The sequence below is a fragment of the Dermacentor albipictus genome, chromosome 5, assembly GCF_038994185.2.
Source record: "Dermacentor albipictus isolate Rhodes 1998 colony chromosome 5, USDA_Dalb.pri_finalv2, whole genome shotgun sequence".
Taxonomy (NCBI): domain Eukaryota; kingdom Metazoa; phylum Arthropoda; class Arachnida; order Ixodida; family Ixodidae; genus Dermacentor; species Dermacentor albipictus.
Genome location: NC_091825.1, coordinates 109,201,363 through 109,228,943, shown reverse-complemented (window position 1 = coordinate 109,228,943; position 27,581 = coordinate 109,201,363). Strand labels below are relative to the sequence as shown.

General features: G+C 49.3%; 1 protein-coding gene across 1 annotated transcript in view; it reads left to right on the top strand.

Moving 5' to 3' along the window:
• The first annotated feature begins 17,588 nt into the window (after nucleotides 1-17,588).
• Nucleotides 17,589-27,581, top strand: part of LOC135920702 (rho GTPase-activating protein 20-like) — a 712,294-nt gene continuing 702,301 nt past the window's right edge. The window contains exon 1 of the mRNA XM_065454923.1: nucleotides 17,589-19,187. Within this exon, the coding sequence (XP_065310995.1) occupies nucleotides 18,930-19,187 (258 nt within the window). The 5' untranslated portion in view covers nucleotides 17,589-18,929. The remainder of the gene's footprint in view (nucleotides 19,188-27,581) is intronic.

Genomic DNA, 27,581 nt, shown 5'->3' with positions numbered 1-27,581 from the left:
TAACGTTTCAAAGCGTTGAGAGATTACGACAGCTTGCAGATACGGTGAGTGAGGCGATGCACAACACCGCAAGTATGCGGCGTGCGGCTTGTGCGGCTTCTGCAGCTTGTGCGGCTTGTGCTGCGTCGGTGCGGCGGTTCCGTTTAGTACACTCTAGTTTCGTTGTTACTATGGGAGCCACAAGTTTTTTCCTGGATGAGTATTTGCTTTTGCAGAACAAAAAATTACCGACGATTACGTTACTTCCTAATGCGAAATTTGAGCGCAGCAAATAAGCTGTTTCACCTTTTCGATAGATTGAGGCAAAGAAATCGAGCAACACATGTATGCGCTATCACAGAATTTTTTTTAATTTTTCACACGTATTCCTTTAACAAAGACTCCACTAACAGTTCTTGACAGTCATGAAGGAAGCTTTGTGGTCGGAGAAATAGACTGATATATGTTCGGCTTAGCCTCTGCTTCGGCGACGCGTACTCCTGGATCATCTCGACGGCGGCGACGGTAAGCTTCTGCTTCGGCGGCACGCACCTCTGGATTCTGACGGCGACGGCGCTGGGCCTCTGCTCTGGCAGCTCGTTTAGCAGCAGCAGCAGCAGCAGCAGATGGAGGACTTCCATCGGTCGTCTCGCTCATGGCTCAGAAAGAACTGGCAGATAATTTCGCAGTGGCGAATGGCAGCGGCAATTTCGGCTCGGGCGGTGCACATATACAGATCCGCCGCCACCGATCTGGCTCTCTGATTGCCACCGCACAGGGCGAACGGCAGCGGCAATTTCGGCTCGGGCGGTGCACATATACAGATCCGCCGCCACCGATCTGGCTCTCTGATTGCCACCGCACAGGGGTTGCATTGGAGGAGGAGCGAAGAAAGGAATTAAGTTCGAGCCGGCGCTTTGACAACCGGAGACTCGCAGGAAGAGGGGGCAGGGGGGCGGCGTGTACACCCAGCGGCAAACGATGGGGGCAGAAGCGCGCGCAGCAAGCGGACAACACGATAAAGGGAGGAGGGAAGAGATGGCAGCGACTGACTGATGCCTCTGACGCCGATAGTGAGTCAACCCCAGCTGCGGAGTTGGTTTCAGGGACAACGCCGCCGATGCCGACACAAACAATATGATACCCTCGCTTCCGCAGCGCTAAGAACCAGGTCTAGCCGTGGGAAGGTGGTCACGTATTCGTCGACGTGCCGGGGCCTACGTGAAATAACCGGCGCGTCGGCAACTGAAGAGCACCCTATCCGCCACACAAGAACAGGGGGGGGGGGGGGGACCCTTTCCTCCTCTTTCTGCATGGCGGCGACGGTGTTCTATGCAGTCACGTTATCTTGACTCTCTAGCGGCGTCAGCGGCATCCAGCGGTATCAGTCGGTCGCTGCTAGCGCTGGGGCGATGAAAGGGGGGCGGAGCTGGTTACGAGGCCAACGACAACGCCGCCGACGACGCGAAACCCAGGAACGGACGCCAAAGAGCTGCGCTCTAAAAAGCTACTATTGAGTGTGCATGTGTAAGCAGCTGGCGCAATTTGTAGGGATGAAGAGGTTGACAACGGTGCTGATCGAGTGGGTACGTGCCTTATGTTGAAACGGCGTTCTTCTCCCGACATGGATAGCGTGCAGCTTCTGCTTTTAAACGAATTGTGTAAGCGAAAGAAAAGAAAAATGTTTATGAAGCTCCTAAGCCGCAAACGCTAGTGGCTACGCCCTATTAAAACATAGCTGAAAGTGGCGCGCGACATTGCTCCACAGAGCTACCAACGCGGGGTAAAACGGGAAAGCGCCTATTTTGACGGCGCAGTTTCGCATATATATATATATATATATATATTGTGACGTAGCAGTTGTCACTACGTTTATTCCGACCCGAAGATACGGCGATGCGATCACGCCCACAGCACGGATCACACTCGAGAGCCAGCCCCACAAGCGATGATGAAGAAGAACCCCATATGAGCCCCACATGATGATGATCATGTACAGATGACAAAGAATAGCTTATATCTCGCTACACTAATGTCCTCTCGCGCGAGAGCGGCCATCCTGGCCGCAATTCAAAGGGGCGGCGAACGCCTCGTGAAAGGCTTCATACGGGACACGTGGACAACCTCAGCAGCGCGGCAGCGACGGTCACTTGGAACAATAAGTGGTACCACGCGATAGTTAACCGGGGAAGTCTGCTCCAAGACTTTGTAGGGGCCGATGAACCGAAGTTGAAACTTGTCACACAAGCCAGGAGTACGAACTGGTGTCCGGAGTAGCACTTCGTCGCCAGGACGGAAGCACACGACGCGATGAGAGGCGTCGTAATGCTGCTTGCGGTTCTGTTGCTGTGCTTCGGTGTTGATACGGGCGAGCTGGCGACAACGCAGAATGCGGGACACATATGCTTCACAGGAGGATGGACATTGATTGACAGTTGGCGCGAAGAAAGAGACGTCAAGACAGGAACTGGGTGAACGACCATAGACAAGGTAGAATGGCGAGCAACCGGTCGTGCGTTGAACGGCGGTATTATACGCAAAAGTCACGAATGGCAAAATTGCGTCCCAGTTTCTGTGATCCGGTTCGATGTACATGGCTAGCATGTCTGACAGCGTGCGATGAAATCGCTCTGTGAGGCCGTTAGTTTGCGGATGGTAACTGGAGGTAGCCTTGTGGGTGGTTTCGGAGGCTCTGAGTACTTCGTCTACTAGTTGCGAGAGGAATACTTTTCCACGGTCGCTCAGGAGGACGCGAGGAGCACCGTGGCGCAGTATTAAGGATTGAAGTATGAATGCAGGAACTTCAGAGGCTGAGGCAGAGCTCACACAAGTTGTTTCGGCGTAGCGTGTCAAGTGATCAACGGCTGTCACAATCCATCGTTGACCGGTGGGAGTCACAGGAAGAGGACCATACAGGTCAATGCCAACGATTTCAAATGGTTGCGACGCACAAGGAACCGGTTGCAGTTGTCCGTTGGGAGCTGATGTAGGGAGCTTTCGACGCTGACATAGGGCGCAGGAAGCGACATACTTCGCTACACTGGCGGACAATCCAGGCCAGTAGAAGCGACCTTTGATGCGGTCATAGGTTTTCTGGAAACCAAGGTGACCAGCAGTCATGTCGTCGTGACAAGCCTGCAGGACATGAGCACGTAGAGAGCGTGGCAGGACAGGAACCCAGCGCTGACCGTCAGGGTGATAGACATGACGGTACAGGACGCGGTTGTCAATCTTAAATTGCGTCAGCTGTCGACGAAAGCGGGCGTTAGGTGGGCGCGAAGCTCCTTGAAGGTGGTCTATAATGCGCCGACAGTAAGAGTCCGCCAATTGATGAGATTGGAAGAATCCGTTGTCGTGTTTAGGCATCTCGTCTACAGTGGCCAACAAGAAAGCATGTGAAGAGGGGTCATGCGAAAGGTTGTCACGAATGGTAGTGGGAGGTCCATTGCATGGTGTCGTAGGAAGCGGACAGCGAGAAAGCGCGTCTGCATCCTGGTGTTTTTTTCCGCACTTGTAGGTAATAGTAAAGTCGTATTCTTGTAGACGAAGGATCCACCGACCAAGCCGTCCAGACAAGTTTTTCAGCGTCGAAAGCCAGCACAATGCATGATGGTCTGTAACGATGGTGAAATGGCGGCCGTGAAGATAAGGTCGAAACTTCTGTACAGACCAAACGATAGCTAGGCATTCCTGCTCCGTGATGGTGTAATTCCTTTCGGCGTTTGTCAGAACGCGACTTGCGTATGCGACGACCCTCTCCCCTAAAGTGTCGTCTCGCTGTAGGAGAATGCCACCAATGCCATGACCACTAGCATCCGTATGCAGGAGGGTAGGAGCAGCTTCATCAAAATGGCGTAGTACTGGTTCCGATGTGAGAGCGCGCTTCAGATGGGCGAACGCAGATTCACATTCGGGAGACCACACAAAGGGAACATTAGAACCCAGTAATTTGTGCAGAGGTGACGCTATTGAGGCGAAGCCTCGTATGAATCGGCGAAAATAGGAGGCGAGGCCTAGGAAACTGCGCAAATCTTTGGTCTTTTCGGGACGAGGGAAGTGCCGAACTGCCGAAACCTTGTCAGGATCAGGACGGATGCCATCAGGACGGATGCCATCGACGAGCGTCGCGGATATGACGTATACGAATGGGATGACTTTTCGCCCGGAGCTACTTTTCAACGTGTAGGGAGCTTCCATGACCAACGCCGTCCTTATGGTCCACCGCGCGGACGCTCTCCATCGCCTACTGTAGCATCCGAGACGGCTTACCGTCCTGCGAGATGCCGCTCGCCGTCGCCCCTTCGCCGCTCTACGTCCCCACTGAGACCTGCTTCTCAATTCGCCGATCGTCGTCCGGAAAACTAAAGTATGCAGCTTTTGGAGGAAAAGCTGCATCGAACGACAGGACAGAAATTCCTCCATCGCGTCCGTGCAATGTGATATTGGTTGTCATAGAAGGTGTACAAGTAGAAGCTTTAATAGACACTGGTGCTAGTGTTTCAGTCATTCACTGGGAATTGTGTTCGCGACTTCGGAAAGTTACGACCCCCTATGATGGACCTACGCTACTCGCTGCTCAAGGGGCTGCCATTCGACCTATCGCCATGTGCACAGCTCGTATTTCTATCGATGGACTTCTGCATTACGTACAATTTGCAGTGCTAAGTTCGTGTACCCAGCACCTCCACCACTTGTGACGTAGCAGTTGTCACTACGTTTATTCCGACCCGAAGATACGGCGAAGCGATCACGCCCACAGCACGGATCACACTCGAGAGCCAGCCCCACAAGCGATGATGAAGAAGAACCCCATATGAGCCCCACATGATGATGATCATGTACAGATGACAAAGAATAGCTTATATCTCGCTACAATATATATATATATATATATATATATATATATATATATATATATATATATATATATATATATATATATATATATATATATATATATATATATATATATATATATGTATGTATATGTATATGTATATATGCACTGGTATATTATATCGTGGCCTTCGTCAACTATGCTTTGGTGGACTTCTCTGATTTCTGCGACTAGCTCCTCACGTGATCCATGGCGAAGTGCTACTCTCTGTGTACGTGTTAGGGAACGAACAGGCAGGCGCTGAAGCTGAAACTGTTTTAGATAGTGCTTTTGAGGTACGCATTCTGTTCTCAAGAGCAGAGGCAAAAGCCCTACTTCGTTGCGTAATGCGCAACCGTACGTTGGAGCACTGGACCCAACCGGATCGACGACACAAGCGAGTGCATAAATGGCACCTAGAAATGAAATTTCGTATGCCTCACAAGCTCAAAAGAAGCCAAACAAGCCTGGTGCAACTGTTTCGCTTTGGTGTCGCATTCACCCAGCGTTACAGACATCTATCTGATAGGCTACAGTAACACTAGCCCAAATTGTGAATGCTGTCAGCTACCAGAAACACTTGATCATATATCGTGCGTTTGTCCCCCGTACGCAGAAGAACGACAGAAACTGGTCTCTACCACTGCAAATGCCCATAAGCGGCCGCTTGCAGACGAGTTTATCTTGGGTCCTTGGCTTATAATGCAAACAGCGCAGCCCTGATAATTAAGTGCCGCTATAGCCTTTCCGCAAGCCATTGGACCGGACGCACGGCTTTGCCACAACGTTGTGAATTTGTACATACGCACCTCCTCCTCATATCATAATCATCATTCACCAGTCCTATTTCATCCCGTCCCTTTTTACCAGTGTAATGTAGCAGGCGAGAGCGAGCTATAGCCCAGGCCGACCTCTTTGCTTTTCTGTAAATATCTCTCTCTCTCTCTCTCTCTCTCTCAACATGTGCGTTTCATCTTGAACTTGTTTGCGAGAGACACTCTTACTGCTGTATACAAGGTGAAGCAATTCCTACTAATGCCGGCCAGTGATGGATCATAAGCCCCTTAGTACGATTCACGTGAAGCAAATTAATGCTGACAGCGACACCTCGGGTCCTGACACGGCCTTAAACACTGTAATTAGCTCTGGATGTTTTCCATCTTTCGTTATTATTTTGACATGTTGATGTTGATTCATGTCTGCTATATTAATTTCCTTGCATACTTTTCTTTCTCTCCTGATCCCATTCTTCGTTGTCTCCGTTAGCGTGTTCTCCGTGATCACTGCCCAGTTCCTTGCAATACTTTTCACGAGAATCAGATGCCTTTCTGCGGCAAAGGGAGAAGTCGGTCACGAGCTCTTCCATGCATGTAGGCGTAGTGCAAACATGCGTGCGTGCTGACAGTGCAACGAGCGTCTAATAACCCCCAAATTGTAAAAAACAAAACAAAAAAAAACATTAATGTGGAGCACCCCCGTAACGGCGTTTTTACACAGCACACACGTCCAACTTTGGCACGTTAAACACCATCAATCATCATTTTCTTTCTGCGCGCAAAAGAAAAGAAGAAAAAAGCAATGCACCGTCAAGCAGCCAGGCGAAAAAGTCTCGGATGGCTCTTCCATCTTCCTGTGCATATTGCCAACGCGAAGCGCGCTGCGCGTGACCGCCGTGTATCACTGCCGCGCGTATATAATGTAGAGCGGTGCGTCCTTCAACCGGCTCGCCAGAGCGACGCTAGTTTCGGTCTCCAGCGTGCGGAGGCCCTCGAAATGACGGTCACCGTGTCGAGCTTATCCGTTACCACCTCTCGGCTGCAGGCGCCGCGTCCACGTTTTCCCGCGCGCGCTCGCACAACGTGTCTGTCCCACTGTGCGCAGCTTTCGCCTCACGCCAACCGAACGTGCGCGACGGGGAAACAAGAATGGCTAAGGTTTACGGCTCCCCGACGACGGACACGAGCCAACCATCACCACCGGCTGCTCAAGCGCGGCCCCTTCGTGATGGGACGCACGCACGCGCTTTTGATGACTATTCCGAGATGCCTAATGAGTATATAGGTATAGTCCCCAACTTCGCGTTGGTGCTCGTGAATGACTTGTCCTCGTATACGGTGTCGAAGGAGCATCGTCCGCGCTTACATTCAGAGCAGGCGTCGTCGAGCAACACCGAGGCCACGCAGACGCTATAGGGAAACCGCGCGGGCCAGTGTGCGCTACCGTAGTTTCGGTGTGCAGCTGAAATGCGCTGACACGATCCGACAGGGCGGCAACGAAAACGGCGCGACATTTTTTGGCAATAACAGATGCGCGCCTGCACCGACGTTTTTCCTTTAGCTCTGTACGCCCAGCCGAGCTCTTTCCATATGTTCACGGGCGCTGAAAAATCGCGTGCGCTCATACGTTGTAACACGCCGGTTCCCATTTAGGCCAGAATCTGGACGCACGCACCTCAATAAGAGCGATGAATCTGCTGATGCGAAATATCAGCATGTGCTACTGAAAAAAAAAAAACCGTTTCCTCTGCTCGCTATAGGCATGTGTGTCAAGGCGCTGTTGTTGTCACGCGAAGTTTCAGTGATGGTCGCCCGGATATATATAGCCAGAGGCGAAAGCTTCATTGTGTCGCTTGTGGCTGGGGCGCCGCTTTCGGTCGTGCGTAATCATTATTTGAGTGACAGCTGCGCGTGCGCCATTCGCGGCGAAACTGTGCAGCAAGTTCGCTTTCGTGACCTCTCCTTCGACGTCCGAAGTCCTTCTCGCCCGTGGTGTACCCTAAGTCAGTTTTAGACAATCGACAATTCACGGAGAGAACATTAAACTGCGGCTCTGGCATCAGGAGTCGTCCCACGTGTTGGGCCATTCGAAAGCGCCACTACGCGTTGAGACACGGCTACGCCTCCTAAAGCCAACTGTGCTCGTATTGCATACGTTGCTGCCGTCCGCTACACTGGCAATCGCCGCCGCCATCGTCTCGCTCTCGCGCCGATCATTGTCACTAGTAGGGCGCACCCGATCGCGCAGCCAGCGGGGAAACGTTATTACGCAAGATGAATGTTATTCCGTACGGGGCCACGGAATGCGCGATCGCCTCGAAGCACGGTATGGGCGCTTACGTATATATCTAACTGTAAAATAGTTTACACCCTAAAAAGTGAAAAAGGGTGTAAATCTGTCTATAACTGACACCCTTAGGGTGTTATCTATATAACTGACACCCTGAGGGGGTGAGTTATAGACACATTTACACGCTTTTTCACTTTTTAGGGTGTAAATTATATCACAGTGTACCTGGGCGAAGTTCAAGCTCGGGCAATTATTCACATGAAGCTCTTACGGGGTACACTTGTTTGATAAGAGCAAATTCTAGTCAATCCCGATGCTGGATATAGTATTATTGAATGTCGTAGTAGTTCTGCGGAAACCCGCAAGGTGGACAGAAGTATTTGAATAAAGGGGGAAATCAGACATCCACCCGTTCGTAGCAATTGCTACAAAGGAAACCCACACGAGTTCCTCGAAAGAAAAGCCTCATAGTTGAAGAAAAATTCGTCCTGGTCCGGGACTCGAACCCGGGACCACCGCCTTTCCGGGGCAGCCGTCTGGTTAGCTCAGATGGTAGAGCGGCTGCCCCGGAAAGGTGTTGGTCCTGGGTTCGAGTCCCGGACCAGGACGAATTTTTCTCTATGAGGCTTTTCTTTCGAGGAACTCATATGGGTTTCCTTTGTAGCAATTGCTACGAACGGGTGGATGTCTGATTTCCCCCTTCATTCATTAATATTGAATACAGCCAGTCAGTAGCAAAGAGAACTTAAGAGCGAAAGGCTTTGTAAATGCGGTCCTGCTTCCCATCACCTGGGTATTTCCCCTTAGCCTTCCGTAGGGTATAGGTATAGCAAACAACGTGTAGTCTGGTTTAACTCGCTACTTTTGCTTCTTTCTCTCTCTTCGTCTCTCTCACTCCGCTGCAGTTGCCGTGGCAACGTGCGCCGCACTCAACGCGTTCGCGGTCGCCGAGTGGGCTGGCGGCGCTAAGGCGTCTCCGGCGCCCGTGACAGATTAGCTTCATTTCGCTGGGAGCCGCTGACCCGCGAGCGTAGGTCGACACGGCCTCACTCTTTCTTTTCGCGCGATTGGTTCGTGATTTTTGTCCCATTTTCTCGCTCTCTCTCTCTCTCTCTTTCTCTTTCTCTTTCGATCTCTTTGTTACCCGCCGTGGTTGCTCAGTGGCTATGGTGTTGGGCTGCTGAGCACGAGGCCGCGGGATCGAATCCCGGCCACGGCGGCCGCATATCGATGGGGGCGAAATGCGAAAACACCCGTGTACTTAGATTTAGGTGCACGTTAAAGAACCCCAGGTGGTCAAAATTTCCGGAGTCCTCCACTACGCCGTGCCTCATAATCAGAAAGTGGTTTTGGCACGTAAAAACCCACAATTTAATTTTTTTATCTCTTTGTATCTGAAGTTGCTGTCTTCGTTCCGGATTTCACGCGTCTATTGCGCAGCGCTTGTCGCACTTGTCACTCCCACAACGTCACACAATGGGCTGACTTTCAGATCCCGCCACCTCTTCTGCCCGTCTGTGACGTACAACAGGTGGTCTGCAAGTGGTCAATTTATAGATTACCGCATCTTCAGTAAAAATATGAACAGAGGGTATCCGGCGAGAAAATGTCCCCCCTATCAACTGACCTCACACTCAGTGAATGAATGAATGAATGAATGAATGAATGAATGAATAAATGAATGAATAAATAAATAAATAAATAAATAAATAAATAAATAAATAAATAAATAAATAAATAAATTAGTAAGTAAGTGTCCATCCGACTGTCCTTTTTTTGTTAATCCCTCGTCGTCAAGCTACCTTCTCGTCTTCAGGTGTTGCACTTTCACCATATCACGAACAAGAACGAAACTTAGCCGGCCACGTCCACCATGGGAATAAAGGTCGTGCGCCTCCGGCCATGGGCAAGTGGGCAGCCGTACGCACTATCCACTGAGCTATTGCGCGACGGGCGAATTATGCGCTGTTTTGTGCCCCCCCGAAAACACATGAGACTCGTAACAGCTCTGCACGTATTTTGGAGGCCACAACAAGCAATGCTGTAGCGGACGAAGACGATGTTATGTGCATCGCTCAGTAGTAGCTGTTCCCGAGAAGATGGCGGTTCCCTCGCTGCGAGAGCCTATTGCTGTCGCAGTAAATGAGTTAACACCGGGCGGAATCGCTGGAGTCTGCTGATGTTTATGTCAGTGTTTGTGCATGTGTCCGCACGGGATAGCTGCCCTTTGTAAAAGTGAAGGAGCAAACTTACGTGATATCTCAAGACGAAAAAAAAAAAGGAAACAAGAGCTGCATTTCTGACGTGTAATCACCACATCTGCACTCGCGGCATAGTGTCTTAAGAACGAAGAGTACGGCCAAATCACAGGTCTAAGTGGTAAATCAACAAACCAACCCTTTTAGGGTAAGCTTGACTTATAGAAGCGTGCTATGCTACTGCGGTTTTGCAAGCAACAGAAAGCATCGACATCGTCTGAGCTTCGTGTTAATGTTATTAAGATAACGATTCCGTGGCGCACATCACGGAAACTATATCTCGAATTCCCCCCCCCCCCCTCAAAAAAAAAATCTCAGACTCTCCTTGTTTCTATATATACAGGGTGTCCCAACTGTCATGCACCGAGATCTAAATATATGCAAATGCCACGTAGCTGGACAGAACCAGGGCAATGTTGTTTGCCGTAGCTTTGAGATACTCAGATCAATTTTTGCGTACCGCCTAATTACACAGTAAGTATTAATTAATTAATCAACTTCTCGATGCTGTGATTAGATGAAAAGTGTCAATGAGAAAATTGTAGAGCAACATGAGAAGATCCCGATACAGCTTTCTGTTGCTCAATACGTGCTACATAAAAATGTGTTTCCGAGCGTGAAAAAAGCCCAAGAACACACGCTAAGTGCCTCGAGCGGCCAGTCACGCGGCAATTTTGTGTGTATTCGCGGGCTTCTTTCACGTGCGGAAAAACATTTTTATGTGGCACGTATTGAGCAACAGAAAACTGTATCGGGAGCTTCTCATGTTGCTCTACAATTTTCTCATTGACACTTTTCATCTAATTTTAATATTTGAGAAGTTGAATAATTAAGACTAATCATACAATTAGGCGGAATGCAAGAATATCTGAATATCTCCAAGCGCCGGCAAACGAAATTACCTTAGGCCGTCCAGCTACGTGACATTTGCACATTTTTAAATCTTGGCGCATTATTGTTGGGACACTGGGACACCTTGTATGCTCTCGAAGAACAGAAACGAAGAAACGTTTTCGTACTGCACTAACGCTTCTTTTTTGTTAGATACGTGCGGATATTGTGCGAGAAAAAAAAAGAAGAGAAAATGAAGATAACGACACTTTGCTTTATTGTATTCGGGGCCTCTGTTTCCGCTTCGGCAGCTTGTCGGAATTAGAAGGCAGTGTGGACCGAAGTGGCTAGATATTTATGGGGTTGGTTACTTAACACCCGAAGCATGCAAGGAAATGCCGGAAGATAGACTTTGCCCCGGCGCTTGCTGCCAGCTCTCGTTCTTAAGGGTCGTTACCCTCAGCCAACGTAACCAAAAACCGCGAGCCAGCCAAAATCACGAAGCTGTTGGAGACAGGAAGTGACGGACGCGGCAGACGCTGTATAAATTAATCAGAGAAGGCCGGAAGCACCAAGGTGTGGACAGAAAATGCGTACACACTTGACGGTCTCCATTAGCAAAAGTAAGCAAAGGATATATAAGACATACGAAAAAAGTACAGAAGTTCCGCTTCCTTTAGCTTCTCACTTTTTTCGAACTGACATACAAGGTAGGTGCTGTAATTTTTAGAATATACATATATATATGTATATGGCGTTTTTGAAGAGGGACTGTAAGTCGAGGTGGACGGGCTTTGCAGTTTATAAGTTTGAGAAGGCTAATTTAAAATATATATACAGAACAGTTATTAGACCCTTGGAAACGCTTGTGTATACGGCAAATTTGGATGAAGTGATATTTCATTACGCCTTCTAAGTTTTTTAAACCTTGAAACACAACATACAATGCCAGATACGTATTGCCGAGTTTCAACACAGTTTCAACGTCAAAAGCGAGTATGCCGGGAGGGCCAGAAAGGTAGCCCCGTTATTACGGCAGACGTAAACGCCCCGTGATGAAGCACATGGCGAATTGTGAAAGTTGGCCTATGCTGCACGTGCTTACCAATCAGCGTGCGGTATCTGTCGCGCTTCCGCGACATGGAGTAATTAAGGGCGCAATTCACTTTTTGACCCCGCCATCGTTACTTCCTCCTCTCGCCAGAGGCCAGTGACGTTTCACTCATGCAGGCTTGCAAGAACTTCTTTTAAAGGCGGCTATATACAGGTAAACATTGAATCTGACATTCACTCGGTCGAGCCGAAAGTTCATACCACCAATGTCACGTCCATAACAAACTTTCAGCAGTATATGATGATCGCATGTACTAAACAGGTGTACAGAAACCTTCGTTGCGCTCAAGTTTGAAGCGTCTCACTTTTGATGGAAAGAAAAAAACCACGGCGACTGCGGGAAGAGTGTCGAAGCTGAATACGTTGCTTTGAACAAGCGAGAAGAAAAGGGGAGCGAATCTTTACTGATATGACATTTCTTTTTAGCACATTGTCTATAAATTATACCGCGAACAAAAGGTGTGCTTCCTGTGCTGTGTCTCGTTACTGACGCCAGCAGAAAAATAAGCGGTCAATTCTGAAGAGTTACAGCGTTGGTGAGAACTGAAACATGAAACCAGGCTACAGTGTATGAAAATTCTTGTAACAACGTCTAAAACGTAAGTTCGTTCTTCTCGCTTTTGCCTGGCAAGAGCAAAATCAGCAGGTAAATTTAAGCAGGTTGCATTAGTGAATGCTAAGATGGTTGGGGGAGCGCTGGTGGTATTCGTGGCAGCGGTGAGCCTGATGCACGATAGCACTTGATCGAATCTCGATGTCGCCAACGCCTACGAGCGCTCGCCTACAGATTACGTGCAATGCAGCGTCTGCATTTGAAGAAAAATGAGTGCAGAAGACCCACAAGGAGGGAAATATTCTCGATTCTGTCGCAAATGACTCTACGACGATTCGGAACTTGGCTACCAACTCAAGAAAACGTCAAGAAAGGTACGTAGCTGGAAGGTTACGAAGATAGCGTATGACCACGATGTATGTTATTAATGATGAAATTAGCCTTCGTTCTCTCAATGTAAGGATGAGAAAGAAACGGGAGTAATTTAATTCTGGCTTACGTGTTCATAATTAAACTATAAATGCTATCTCAGTCCGGTCACGCTGAACGTCAGAAGAATGGGCCGGCATGATCAGTTTCAGCATTATCATTCTACCTCTCGTAGTTCAGTGGGCATATTTAGTAAGCCTTTTGGCTAGACAGTTAGCCACAGTAAGTTCTGTGCCTTTCTCTGTTAGGCACAATTAGTTTCGCAGTTGCTACAGCGCGAACTGTAGGTCTGCTCCCGTTATACTTCTGGACAAAGAGGACATCATTCGGCAGTGTCGATAGTGATGCGGTTCTATACCTGCACCTTGTGGTTCAATACACTGGTCGTTCAACGACGCTGCGTCTTTAGTCATTGATGTCATCGAATAGTCGCCTTGGCGTTGTAGAAGCGAGTGCACGGCCACCCCAGCTCCGTCGACGAGACAACCTTTCGCCGCGTCACCGTGGCAACGCGTGCAGGCACGCACTCTCCAGAGGGACCGCCGGGGCCAGCAAGTTCGCCCGCCTGGCTCGGTCCAGTGAACGGAGTAGAATAATCAAAGGGGGGCGAACAAGGCGCCTCGGTAAGTGAGAGGGGGTCCAGACAACGAGACCCCCCCTTCTCCCCTTTCTTCCAAGCCGATCGGCAGAAAGCGAAAGTGGAATCCCTGCCTCCTCCTCTTCTTCTCCTCCTACGTGGCCCGGCTGGTCCTCCTACGTTAACAGCAGCGTCAGCTCGCGCGCAGCTCTCGAAGGGAGTGCCGAGGAGAGCGGCTGCATCGGGAGACAGACGAGTGATTGCGTTCGCTCGCGAGGGTATACGGTCGCCGGTGGGCACGCTGTAAGACACGCGACTCAGTGCTAGCGTACCAAGCTATAGCGTCTCGAAAATATGCACCCGTCATTGAAACGCGCGCAAGCGACACCTTTTCGCTCAGGATGCGTCAAGCGGGAACTAGCTGTGTAAAAAGTAATCTGCGAACTACGAGCTTGTGAAGGATCACGTTCCTAAGCACTCGAACGGTCTGGTAGCGTTTGGTCAAGGGAAGTGCGTAGAAATTGAGATTGAAAAATGGCTGTGGCTTAGCTAAGGTTAAACCCAGGATGCGAAGCATACTAGCCTTTATTTTAGTTGTTGAACCACTGTTTAGTCTGGTGAACTGCTGTTGCTTGGCTATATTTAGTTCGGCTAGACGAAGAAACAACTCATGCAGGCGAGCGCACGAGCTGAGACCCGGCTATGTAGCTACGCGGCCGCAAGCGAGCGCACGAGTTGAGCCTCCGCTTTTGCAGCTGTTATGACGTCATATGGTAGCTACGCGGCCGCGCGCAGCGCAGCAAGGAAGAGCGTGGTTGTGCGGCTAGTATGCTTCGCATAATATCTATTTGAGGATGGAAAAGTGATATGGTGCAGTTTGGGGAGCCAGCAGCTGTCCAAAGAACCCGAACGCTCCCAGAGCAAGGTGTCTGCTTGTGACAAGGGAAAAGGGGATAATGAAGTTACAACCGCGCTAGCTACATATCACGCGTGTAGGTATACACCATGTACAGTGCACTCTACTGTTAAAGGGAGCTCCTCAATGTACGGTCCTCCTTCTTGTGTTGGCCTTGTTGCAAATGTCGGCTGAAGCTATGTCAGTGCACTGAACAGATGGGCAGGAAGGTACCACCTGCAGCAACCACAACTGACCGACTGCAAAGCCGAGCAGTTGTGCACATGTTAGAGGGGAAAATTCGCGCCTGCTCTGCACTCATGTGTTCCCTTTAAAAGCCGAGCCCGCTGTATGCAATACGAATACTATATGTAGCGCGCATACTACAGATCGTTACGCAACTATATTGCTAGCTGCGCCTCGTACTCCGTTTAATCATGCACACCAACACCTCACAACGAGCCCTTGGGATGCGCCCTTAATTAGCGTCTCTGAATACCCAGTAAACTTCCATTTTTCAACTATGCTATTTGAGGCCCCTATTCACTGACATTCATTACATACGATTATTTATCCAATTAGTGTTTAGCACACTATAACCAATTAGGCCGCTGCGAAATTAAACCTCAAATACTACTACTATCAGTAGCTGGCACAGACTACTGCATCCAAAATTTGACCCTGGATGTCAATAGCCTGCTGCTGCTCCGCGACGCGCCACTTTTTACGTAGGACATAACGCGTTGCTAGTCAGCAGTGTGATTGCGTCCACGCTGACGAATACGCACAGCGCCTTTTTCTCGAGTGTCCGCGACACGATACCGCAAGGCGAAGACTAAAGACAGATTTAATGTAGTTAGAACGGCATAACAACACTCTGAAAAGAAATATACTTGGATCATGGCCCACAACAGAGCTACAAAAAAAGAAAAAAAAAGCACTTATAGCGTTTAAACTAAAAAAAGCAAATATATTAGGTTCTTACTGAATATATGGCGGTTGACCCCACTATTACATTTCCTTTGGATGCCAAAGGCTGTATAGTGCGTTGTATGTGTGTAGCTCACGTCTGGCTTATTTTTCTTTTCTTGTTGCGTAGATATGGCCTGACCTTATGCGCGTTTTGAAAGTCTTCGTGTACTTTCACTCGTTTGCGGAACTTTGTATGTTTCTTGGTGTCCTTCTACATTATCCTGTGGGTAAAACTTTGGCAATGGTAGTACTATCTGAGTGTCTCCAGAGCACATAACTTTTTTTGCGTCTTGGCCGTTGTCTGCGCAGGCGCTACTTGTAAGATCGTCCCCATCGCTCGTCGGCCCACAAAACTATGAAGGCACTTTTGCCTTTCTTGCGAATGCCTTTGACTCTATCATGCCCTTCGCGTGCGTGCGCGAGCTCACCGCGACTTTCCTCCCCCTCCCTTCCTTCTCTCTACCTTATATTTCTATTCCCTGTCTATCGTCCCCCAGAGTAGGGTAGCCAACCATGCGCATTTCTGGTTAACATCCCTGCCTTCTCTCTTTATTTCCTCCTCCTTGTGTTGCTCGCCCTGCGAAGAAGAGCAGCCCGGGGTCAACATGTGTGCCAACATCTTCTTCCCGTTCATATTAATAAAAGGAAACGGGGTAGAGGGTTGTAGAGCGTTAAACACCCGATATGAAGGGCTAATTCAAATGGAAAGCGTGAGTCGATATTGGTTTCTTGGTATGTATGCCTATTACCAACTGCACGGATATGAGTAATATTCGGGCGTCAAATTTCGGAGCGTGCGCAAGGCTACCTAATACTGGAGGCGTAAAAGTGATTGAGTTGCTTGTACCCGTCGTGCATATTGTGAGGTTGGTGGGACTCGTGCCACCGAACCATATGTAACTGCAAACATTAGCAATTATACATTGGCGTTTGCTTGTACACACACTGTACTATGGCCTAACTATATGCAGCCACGCTTCTTTCACTATTATGTTAATGCGAAAAGCGTATATAAAATAAGAATGCGATATATTCTATAGCGTTCGCTATGTTATGATTCTGTTCGAGATGTTGCTTCAGTGTTTCTCTCGTTAATTTTGCACTGCGGATTTGAACGCTTGCAATCGGCATTCTCGTCGAGGGGTTTCTTTTTTTTTCCCATCCTGTCTCGAGACCACACGCTTTACTCTGATCATTTCCAGTTGGGTAGCAGGCGAATAAACGAAAGCATTAAAAGCCAAGGCGCGTAAGCAACAGCCCGTTGACGGTATAAAAATAAACCCCGGGAAACTCACTCGCGCTCTCTCGTGTACGTTTTATTAATACATTCCACCGGACATAATAACCGCGCCGTGATTACAAGAGCGGCGCAACCCGTCCAGCTGGGCGTCTCTCTCTCTCCCTCTCTCTCTCTCTCTCTGGGGTTTCTGCATAGGTGGCAAAGTCCGGATCGATCAGACGAACAAAATAAACCCAGCAGTCTCCTCCGACACGGACCGAGAAAAGAAGCGCAGGTTGGGGGGAGCGAATTCTCTGGGGTTAGACACGTTCCGGCGCCCTTGCTTCCGCTGAAGAAGTTCAGCCGTGTGTGGGTCCAGTTTGGGCAGCGAGCGAGGCCGCCGCATTTTGCCTCAGAGCGATCATCGCGGCTGCTGCTGCTCTTGCCGGAGTAGAGAAGCCGGCTGTGCCCAAAACGCCAGCCTGCTGCTAACCCAGGCCGGCGTCGGCACGTAGATCAGTGACTGGAGGCACGAAGTTTGGTTCGGGTTGGGGTGGGGGGAGTGCGTAAGGAGTGCACGTTACGTCATGGGGGCCCTCTCTCGCCGTCCCCGTCTCGCAGCTGGGCCCTCGCCCTCTCGTCATTTCTGACTTCGTTCGGCGGTGTGTCGGCGGCTGCCGCCGGCGAAGGGAAAGGGGGGGACCACACCGCGGTGGCAAGGGGACGGCTGTCCCTCCCCCCTCCTACCTGGCTGCTGCATGCTTGTGCCGTGGTGTCCCGTGAGTTCGTTTCTTTCGTCCGCTGGCCGCCGCGATCACGGCAGCACGACGGGCGAGTTAGTTCTCCCCTCTCGGCGTTCTTTTCGGTCTCGTGGTGCTTCGGAGGCTGCTGCGAATTTCACTGCTCGCGCGCTTGTGAAGTTGTCTCTCGGGTGTGCACTTGTGCGTGGTCGTGTGTTTGTGCGTGCGTGTCTGTGCCGGCAGATCGGGCACTGGAGCACCTGACTGCATCCGCGCCAACGTTTGTGTGTACCAACGAAACGGACGGCTGCTCTCTAGAACAACGTGCGCGTGCTTTGGATTCCGTCTGTTCAGCGAGTGTCTGATCACTTTTGCCGTGCCTGAAGGTGTGTGATTTAGAACCGTACGGCCATCCTTGCGTGAGTGGTGCTCACCTCATACCTCTCGAGACCGAGTGGATTACTTTGGTGATTCTGGTGACCGCGCTGCTGAACGTCTTCGGCGGTGCGTTGCTGTGCTTCAAGTCACTTCTACACGTGCTGCAAACGAGGGAATACGGTGCTACATTGTGCCTTCGCGCTAAATACACGCTAACACGCGGTGTATTTTTTTCTCCCTTTTTTTTTCATACGCAATTCCGCTCTATAGCTTGTCATCGCCCAACTAACGCAAGAATCCAGCGAAGCTTTCACGTACGCATTCCCTTGTCTCTGCCGTCGTAAGATTAAAGCGAACTGCCGGCCAAACAACCAAATGGGACCTGCTCGTCAAACCGCCGCCGAGAGCGGTGGGCAGTGAGTGAGCGATACGAGGGGGGCGGCGCGGCCCGTTGATAAAAAGCCCAGCGAATAGCACGTAGTGCTGGCGTCCTCTCATAAACGCCACCGCCGCCGCAAACGACCTCAAGTTTTGGCCGCAGTTACCTTCGCACTCTGATTGCAGTGACAACTAAAACGACGGCGTCTTCTATAGCAGGCTACAAGGCCTGCCAGCAGGCCCAAACCAGCGATCGCCGCGCTGCGTGAAAAGGCGACAAGCAGCGACTGTTGATCCAACGTTTAGGATTCACTGTTCGGACCTGTTGCAGTGCCCTTCGTGAAGCTTCGTTGGTTACCAATAGCTGGAATACGCCGTGGATTCACAGGCATTTCGTGTGCACGCACTCTCGCCGCAGCATCCGCGGACGCCTTGTCGGTTGCATCACAGCGGCCGACGAAACAAAAGCGCCCCCGTCGATCGCATCTGAACAGCGAACGGAACTTTGCGAAAACGAAACGAAAGCCTTAGCTGCCGACGCGGCATCGTCAAGCGCTTGGAAAGAACATGCGGCTTCGCCGGAGAGTCTTCCGTTCCACCGCTGCTACCGTCGTCCTTCCCCGCGACTGAAGAGTTGCTCCCTCACGGATTAAGCTCCTGGTGCGATGTCCAGCGTGGCCGACGCCACCGGGCGGTCGTACCACGTGCACGCCAAGGCGTGCGCCTGCCGCAGTGCCGAGAAGGCGGTGCAGTACGGCGGCTGCCGCAGGAAGCGGCGCACCAGCCTGCTCCTGGGAGGGTGCAGCAGGATGCACCATCCCAGGACGCGGCGACACACCACTGCTGTGGAGCAGGTGTACCGGGCGGTGCCTTGGAAGGCGGTGCAGGTCGGCGTCAGGGGACCCCGAGGACTCTACGAGACGGTCAGTGTGACTGGCCACTTGCCATGCATGCCTATCTCTTTCGTTTTTCTTTCCTCTTAAGCAATCGCCTGCCGCGAACAGGCTTCAGAGCAGCTAAGCGACCAGCGACAGTGACATGGAACGTGTGTTTGCGACTGGACGCAGTGGCGTCAGCACACCCATTTCATATTTTGCAATGACGAGGCTGTGGTCGCGTCGGTTTTCCACGTTATTGCCCGTGAGCGTGTTTGGGCAATAAAATTTAATTATAGCGAAGGATAAGATGAGCGCCGATTTGCTGGTCGACACTGCACACAATATGCGCCGGAAATGGATTCTAGGTGGCTGATGCTCCTTACTGGTAAGTGTCGCAGGTGCCGCCTCAGATGTGTGCAGTACATTGTCTCGCTAAAACCCGTTTGGCGTTGCTGCTGAATTGTGAACACGAGCCGGGCCCAATTGAGCACCTTGAACGCGCACTGTCGTCTTATCAACCACACGTGCGAGTGTGGATTCAGCACTTCGTGATGCCGTCCCAGCATTTCCCGAACTGTACCAGTGGCTGCAGTCTAACAACTAACGAGAGTTTACACGCGACGCAAGCGCCTATATATTGTATGGGACGTGCGCCCAATAACAGTACTTATCCTTAACGAATCAGTTATGATCGGAACCCATTCGCAGATCTGTTAATTCAGCATTCAACGGGACAGATTTGAATCGGTTACACAAGGGCTCGTAGCTAGTGATAAGTGTTGAGTCTACTCTCTACCTAACGTCTAACTACATAGTTGACAAGAAAAGTTATCGAAATGTATTGGAAACTATAGAGGATCCGGTATACAGATGGCGGGAAAACGACAGCTATAGTTCTATTGGCGCGCAGCGTTCCGGTATTTTCTTGCGAAAAAAACCTGTACACGCTCCGAGCAAGCCGACCTTTCCTCGAATACGCCGAATTGCGAGGGTCGACCTACATACGTGAAGTCGACGTATCCGCGGGGCCGTGCCCGCGTTCAACTACGCGCTTTCGGTTTCGCGATGATTCGGCGTTCGACCTGCATAGCGAAACTCGCGGACACGAAGTGCCAGCACATGCCATGCTGATCACGCTCTTGCTTCTCAGTGCCTTTACGTGTCCTGGGTATATGGTTGTTTTTGTCTCGAGAGACCGAAGAAAGCCGCCGTGTGCTAATATATTAGGAAAACAGTTTCGCGTGCTAAAGCGATGAAAAGAAAAAAAAAAAGGTGACCAAAGAAGGACATGTTGACCAAGAATCTTTTCTTTCGCACTCAGTATAACCGTCTGCCTCCTTATATCCTTGCAATCTTAGTTATGCAACGGTATGCGGCCGCTCACGCGTATTTCGCGCATGGGCTGCGTGTATGTCTGATGAGATGTGCACCACCAAAATGATGTAAACTAGGGTCACAATGGCGCTGCACGTAATTTATCCTTCCTGTTATCCGTTACAAACTGCCAGAGCATTCAAAATGCTAAGCCAGCGCACTCGATCCTCACTAAAGAGTCAGGATCTTCATTTATAACTGATTAATATTTCTCTCTATATACGAATACTTGGGCTCGAATTCAACATGGAAATAAAACACGTTCTTTACTGAAAGAGTTCTAAATGAGGCATGACACCTCAGCGCAATGAATGAATCCAGCAGTGTTCATCCAACGTCCAGTGGGTTTTGAAATGAAGCCCGAAGAAATATTGCGGTATTTCGCGCCGCCCGCGGGCTTCTCGAAAAGGCGAGCGTACTGAAAATAAGTATCAGTCTAGTTGCGAACACTGCGTCTGGCTTCGAACGCTCGTTGGTTTTCGCGGGAAGTGCAGTTGGAGATACGGCGCAGAACGTAATGAGAAAACGCAACTGGAACAACGTGTTATGCTAAGATTACGAGTTTTTGTTACAACAGTTCTCACGCACGCAACGGCTCGAGAGACAGAAATGGCAAATCCAGCGAGTACCGAAGCCCTCATTTCGGACACCTAAGGCAAAACGCAGTTCACCGCGTGAGGTGGTTAATGCGAGTGCATATCCAGGTGACGCGCTTCGTGTATCATCGTGAAGTCACATCCAGGGTCCCTCGATATCCTACACGCCCTCTGGCTTTTCGGTGGCTGCTAGAAAGCCTTGCCTTGCCGTGCGCGTATTACATGCACACCGTCATCATGATATGGGAAGAACATTGCATCGCCAGGCTATACCCGCCTATAGCAACAACAAACTACTATCCATGGACTCATCTAACGTTCGCTGTTAGACTTTCTGCGCGGACAAGTCTGTTTGTGTACTCATTAACGTATCTCTGCGTTATGCTTCAAGGCAAGGTACCGAGTTAAAGAAAAAAAAAATCAGTGGTGCGCCTTGTGACGCTCTTCAATAAGAGTGAGATAGAAACGTTCTTTAACCTTTATTCTTTTACACCTCTGTTCTCGTATAACGGAGAGACAGAGAAATAAGGAGTAACTTTATGAAGATTGCGTCACTGCAAATGCTGCCTCCGACACACCGGGTTCTCTGTGCTTAGGCTCAACATAGAGCCGAAAGATGTTGTGAAGAGTGTTTAATTTGCTACCGACTCCTACGGCATCACGGTGTCGCCAACGATCGTTCGTGTAATCCAGGCTAAAGTAAGCTGACAGCAGGTATCACACGGACGGGCTGCTTCGCCCTGGATATGAGCGCAGGGTGTGCTGTAATGGCAGTCGACGTGACAACGATACTTTGATCCACCAAAAAAAAAGTAGTAGTTGAAATTATGATGGAGCGTGTACTGTTACCAACGGCTATGCTACCTAACCCTGGAAACAGCTTTTCCAAGACAATAGAGTCACCGTAAAATGAATCGCTGTGGAATTTCGTGACTAGAGCGGAGTTTTTTAGAGCCACCGGATACCGCTGCCTCTGATGCGCTAGCGGAGACCACTTCTCCTGTGTCGTCAATGATGACCGAGAAGGGGGATACGCTTCTCGCTGAAGAATAGAGGAATGACGTGCAAAGTTACGGAAATCACACTTCGGCACTTAGAGACAAGCTGGAACTGTGTCCAGCAAATTGGAGTTTGGTTGAAACGTAAAACGCCAGCTGGGGCGTCGATCGCAATTTTTACTCCGCTCAAGAGTTGAAGAGTGCGGGGAAGAGAGAGAACTGCTGTGCTCATCTTAACCCCAACTTACGAATTTATTTAGGAAGCTTATATAATGTTTAGCTCGCGATCAGGGTCATATGATCAGTGGGAGGCAGCTGCAATGTACGTATGCGTTAATTTAAGCCTTGTTGTAAATTTTCTTTTCGCGCCTTCTTTCAGCTTTTGCTTGCAAATTTCAATATGGTTCAGCCTCCCTCGTGAAGAATTTTGTCCTCGCCTGCGGTTCTCAGATGTCGGTCACCAGGTTTCACAATCGCTTGGTTAGAGAAAATGACACGTAGATCACGCGACATGACCCTTGAGTACGACAGGACACATGCAGGTTCTGCGATAAATAATTTAAATTACCTCCGTTTCGGCGTTCTCATACAGAAGCGCCGCAAGGTTTGCTGTTCGTGGAGGGGAAAAATATTAACTTGCACGCTATTCAGGCAATGCGTGACGTCCGGGTTAAAGTTCTGTATGGCAACTGCTGCCTAAATAACAATTCAAGTTTGTTATTTTATTCATAAGGACGAGCCGTACGATCGATTGATCATAACACCATCCCCCCGACCCCCCTATACCAAAAAAGAAAACAAAAAGTCTCAAACCCACCGCGCAGACTTAGATGTCATAAATTTTACGTTATCAGCCACGTCGCGCCATAATCCGGGTCGTAAGGTCATCCCAGTGGAAGGGTGAGCATCGTTGAGATGCGGCGGAACTGAGAAGGCATTTCGATCGGTCGCAACTGTCTCTGATCATCACCGAGGTGCCGAGCCCTTGAACTTCGGTTCCAAGAATCGATCTCTCAGCGGAAGGCGGAGCTCTCAGGATCTAGCGTCTCCCTGCTACACGAAACGAAAAAAAAAGAAGATATAGAGAAAAAGGCTAATAAGTATATTGAGAAAAACCCGAGCTCCCAACCTGTCATTTTCAGAGAATGGGTAGCGAAACTGTAACCGAGACACGCGGGCACCCGTGAAGAGAGAGAGAGAGAGCGGGAGAGGGAAATCCTGGGCTTAGAAACTTATCTGACGCGTGCGTGGCTCGACTGACCCAGGCTACTACTTGGCGTATATGGAGGAGTCCGAATGATGCGCTATACAGCCAGCAGAGACAGCAGCAGAGGTGCTGCGTGAACGTCCGCCTGTCTGCCTACATTTCTGCAGCGCAATGTGTGGGGAGAGAGAGAGAGAGCGGAGTGTGAGAGGAGAGAGGGCACGACCTGGAGGCGGCAGCGGCAGGCTCCCTCCGACCGCATACTCCGCTTTTCTTCTTTTTTTCTTTCTCCTCCTAATCGGCCCCCACGGCAGGTACATATGCGCGGAGGCTCAACTCGCTCTCTTTCCCGTGAATGGCTTCGGGGCCAAGGAATAATAGTATGCGCTCTGCTAGCGCCAACCGTGCTCGTGCCTCTGTGCGGAGACTGCGAGCAGCACGCGAAGATCACTGGTGCGTCCCTGGTGCTTCAGTAAAATATTAAAACGAAAAGAGTCTTACAGGGAGCGGGTAACATTGTGGGATTTTGGTAAAAATATAGATAGACAAATAACCAGCTGTGGAGATTACGTCGTGGTCCCGCGGCTTAAATACGTAGCAGTATTGGCACACTATACCTATCATCATCGTTCAGTGATACAAATTCTGTTTGTGGAGAAACCGACGATGTGTTGCGTGCGCTGGCGAAATTTCCAATCTATCTATCTATCTATCTATCTATCTATCTATCTATCTATCTATCTATCTATCTATCTATCTATCTATCTATCTATCTATCTATCTATCTATCTATCTATCTATATCTATCTATATCTATCTATCTATCTATCTATCTATCTATCTATCTATCTATCTATCTATCTATCTATCTATCTATCTATCTATCTATCTATCTATCTATCTATCTATCTATCTATCTGAATCAATCAATCAATCAATCAATCCGTTGATCAACGCGCAATGGAAGTAAAGGTTAACCGCGTCTGTGTAGTTGAATGCTTATGCAAGAATTCCGGCCGATCGTTTACACGTCGTGATCTTCGATCACTATCCTACGCCATTCGATAATATGTGGCGCGTGATCTTCTGACCTGTCATCATCAGACATCTACCGCCTGCTTGGCTGTATAGCCTGATTAGGCATCCTAATAGTGGAACGAACTCAAGGTAACGCGGTACCATTTCGTGGAGCGCTGTTTCTATCGCTGCCGAAAGCAGACACGTCAAAAACGTTTCGCAACGGTCGCAGAAAGAAAATGCGGAACCTAATTACATAGAAGAGGTAAAAATAAAAATCATACTTATCGTCTTTCTAATTATCTCCACTGAGAACGAAGGCCCCACCCGAGGTTCAACCATTACTCCTGTATTGCATCAGTATATATATATAGACTCCATCCCTTGCCCGCACGTTTCCTGACCGCTACACAGCACTCAAGGCTATGCCGTCTTCATATGTGTTTTCTTTTCCTTGGCACCCGTTCGGTCCCAGCGTAATGGACCAATGTGTCTCTGTCCTGCGCATTACATGGACTACTCAGCTGCACTTGTTTCTCTTAAATCTCACATAAACAGGCTTCACTGCGCTATCAGGTATTCTCGTTTGCTCTGCGATTCGTACCGCCTTATTCCAGTTTCTTTTACGTTAAGCTTGTCATTCTCCCGTTCCATCGCTTGTTGTGCAGCCCGTTGTTTGTTCTGAATTTCGTTTGTGATTAATGCAATTTCTGTAAGACCACACACGTCAGCGAACTCACCGCAATTTCCTTCTTTCCTTCGCTCCTCTCTCTCCCTGTTATCTTTGTTTTCCCCCTTTCCCATTCCTCCGGTGTAGGGTAGCCAACCGGACGTTATTCTGGTTAACCTCCCTGCCTTCTACTTATATCTTTCCCTTTCATTTGTGATCCTCCTAGTTTCGGTCCCATAGGATAAAACTAGTCGAATGCACTGACTGAATACTTCTCTCTTAAGGTAACTTCGTCCGGCACGTGCGAACATCCCGTGTGATTATCTGAAAGATATTTGTTTAGCAGTGTGAATATCGCGATCTGCATGAATATTTCCACTTACTTGCCGTGGTACAGTCAGTGGCCAATGGCGTTCTTCTGCGTAGCTCGAGGTCGCGGGTTCGTTTCCCAGGCGGTCCATATTAATCCGGAACCTTCCACTACCACGTCCATCATGACCGACTCAGCAGTTTAGGGACGCTAAACCATGCAGTTTAATAACAATGCTACCTGTAAAGTTCACGAACTACGTCAGAATATCCAGAGCCAGTCATATTGAAACCACGGAAGAAGCGCCGCTTACGGAAACAATGCTTTAATATGTGAATAAAAAACAGCAAAAGAACTTGTACTTTACGTTTTTTGTATATCCCCTTTGTGCTTCCCGGCCGTTTCAATAAGAGCAACAAAATTGAGAATTTCGCTACCTCTCGGAAGTATGCGGTCGCCGGATCTATACTGACCAAGACGAATGCGCTGATTTTTTATTGCAGCGCCATCATGAGACAACAATATGAAGTCTGAATGAGCAGTAAGGCTCATTTACATGCAAGGAGCTGTATACAAAGGGTACATGCGCGGACAGAATGCGGTGAGCAATCAAAAACGAAAGAACGACACAAAGGTTGCTGCTTTACATAATGTCGTAGCCAGCGTGGAACGATATGCGTGCTGTAATTGAGAACGCCAACTTCAATACAAACTGATTTTCATGTATTTCTTTCGACGAGAACTGCCATGCAGCTACTCTTATCATTATTTTTTTTGTTAACTAAGAAACAGACCGAAATTATTTTTGTTTTGCCAAGGTGAGATATCATACATCATTAGCATTGCACTCGCTGCATAATGCGCCGTTTCTCTCTCTATCTCTCTTTATTTTTATCTCGCTGCACACAATACGAAGGTTGCAGTGCAATTCGCCTTGGTTGCGAAACAACATTGCGGAGACGCAATTTCGCTTGCAAAATTAATGCGACGTGCACTATACTCAAGTCCTGATTGGTCGTTTAGGGAGGAGCGATTATATTCGCATGCAAATCGATGCGCTCCCTCCTAATGAGACTTTAGCCCGAAACTCGCCGAAATGAAATGCATTCCTCCTCGTCGCAGCTTGTATGCGCCAGTGGCCCGCTTTCATTTCGCCTGTGGGATGATTCCCACGTGTTTTATTTACGTGGACGATGCGGGAACCTTATTTTAGTTCGTACTTACGTGAAAGGAATACTTTTATGTCTTGGGCATGAGAACATTGAAGAGCGACACAACTGCGAGGCTTTAACTTCGCGTCTCCTTTTAGTTTACAAGTCTCTGTTTGCTTTATCAGTGTTCTCTGTTTCTCAAAATGACACTTGCTCTTCTGGTCCCGTATTATCTTGACGCCTTTGTTGAAGCATTCATTGTGTTCAGGAGGATCAGTTCTCCATAGAAGTTCGTCCAGTACCGTGTGAATCAGGTTTTATTGGTTATTTAACTAATTCATTCGTTGTTCGTTGGCGTTTTAATTCCCAAATTGACACCGGGGGCTGGTATAGATGCTACTAGTGGAGAGCTTCGATTTAGTTTTCTGATGTGGAACTCTCTAATGCGCCGAAATCTAACTGCTCGAGCGTTGCTCCATTCCATACCCTCCCCTGTCGGAATACAGTCGCCGCTCTCGGGATTCGAACTCGCGAGCTCGTGCTCAGCAGGAGCAAACCATAAGCGCAGAGGTATACCGCTGCTAGTAAATACTTCAATCGGTCAGAATCAATGCAGCCACTGCAAAAAAAAAGGAAAGAAAGAAAGCAGGTATTGCTTTTTAATCGTTCCTATTCCTACACCGAGAGAATACAGCTCGCGAACAACGCCCTCAGGTAGCGCAAGCGCGAAGTCAGCAACAGTGTAACAACCAGCTCTTGACACTTCCGCCGACCGATGCGCGCGCCGCGAAGGGGTCACGAACAAACCGACAACCACACTCTGGTCCCTGCGAGAGCAGCGGTCCACTCGTTGCATTGTAAATGACGCTGACACATGCGCGCGCTCCTTCGGAACGCGCATGCAACACTGCTTTGGGCGAGCCGCACAGCACAGCACAGCCCTGGCAGGAAGAGACGACTGAAACGAGCGTGGTACATGACGCACGAGGACCGCGACGGACGGGCTAGCACGCTCCCCGCGCGTCCAAGGCGCCCAAGAAGCTCGCGACGCGCTGTTGGGAGGAAAGGGACTCGGCTGTTCCGACACGAGCGAATTACACGGTGGATTGTCGTTCGTCG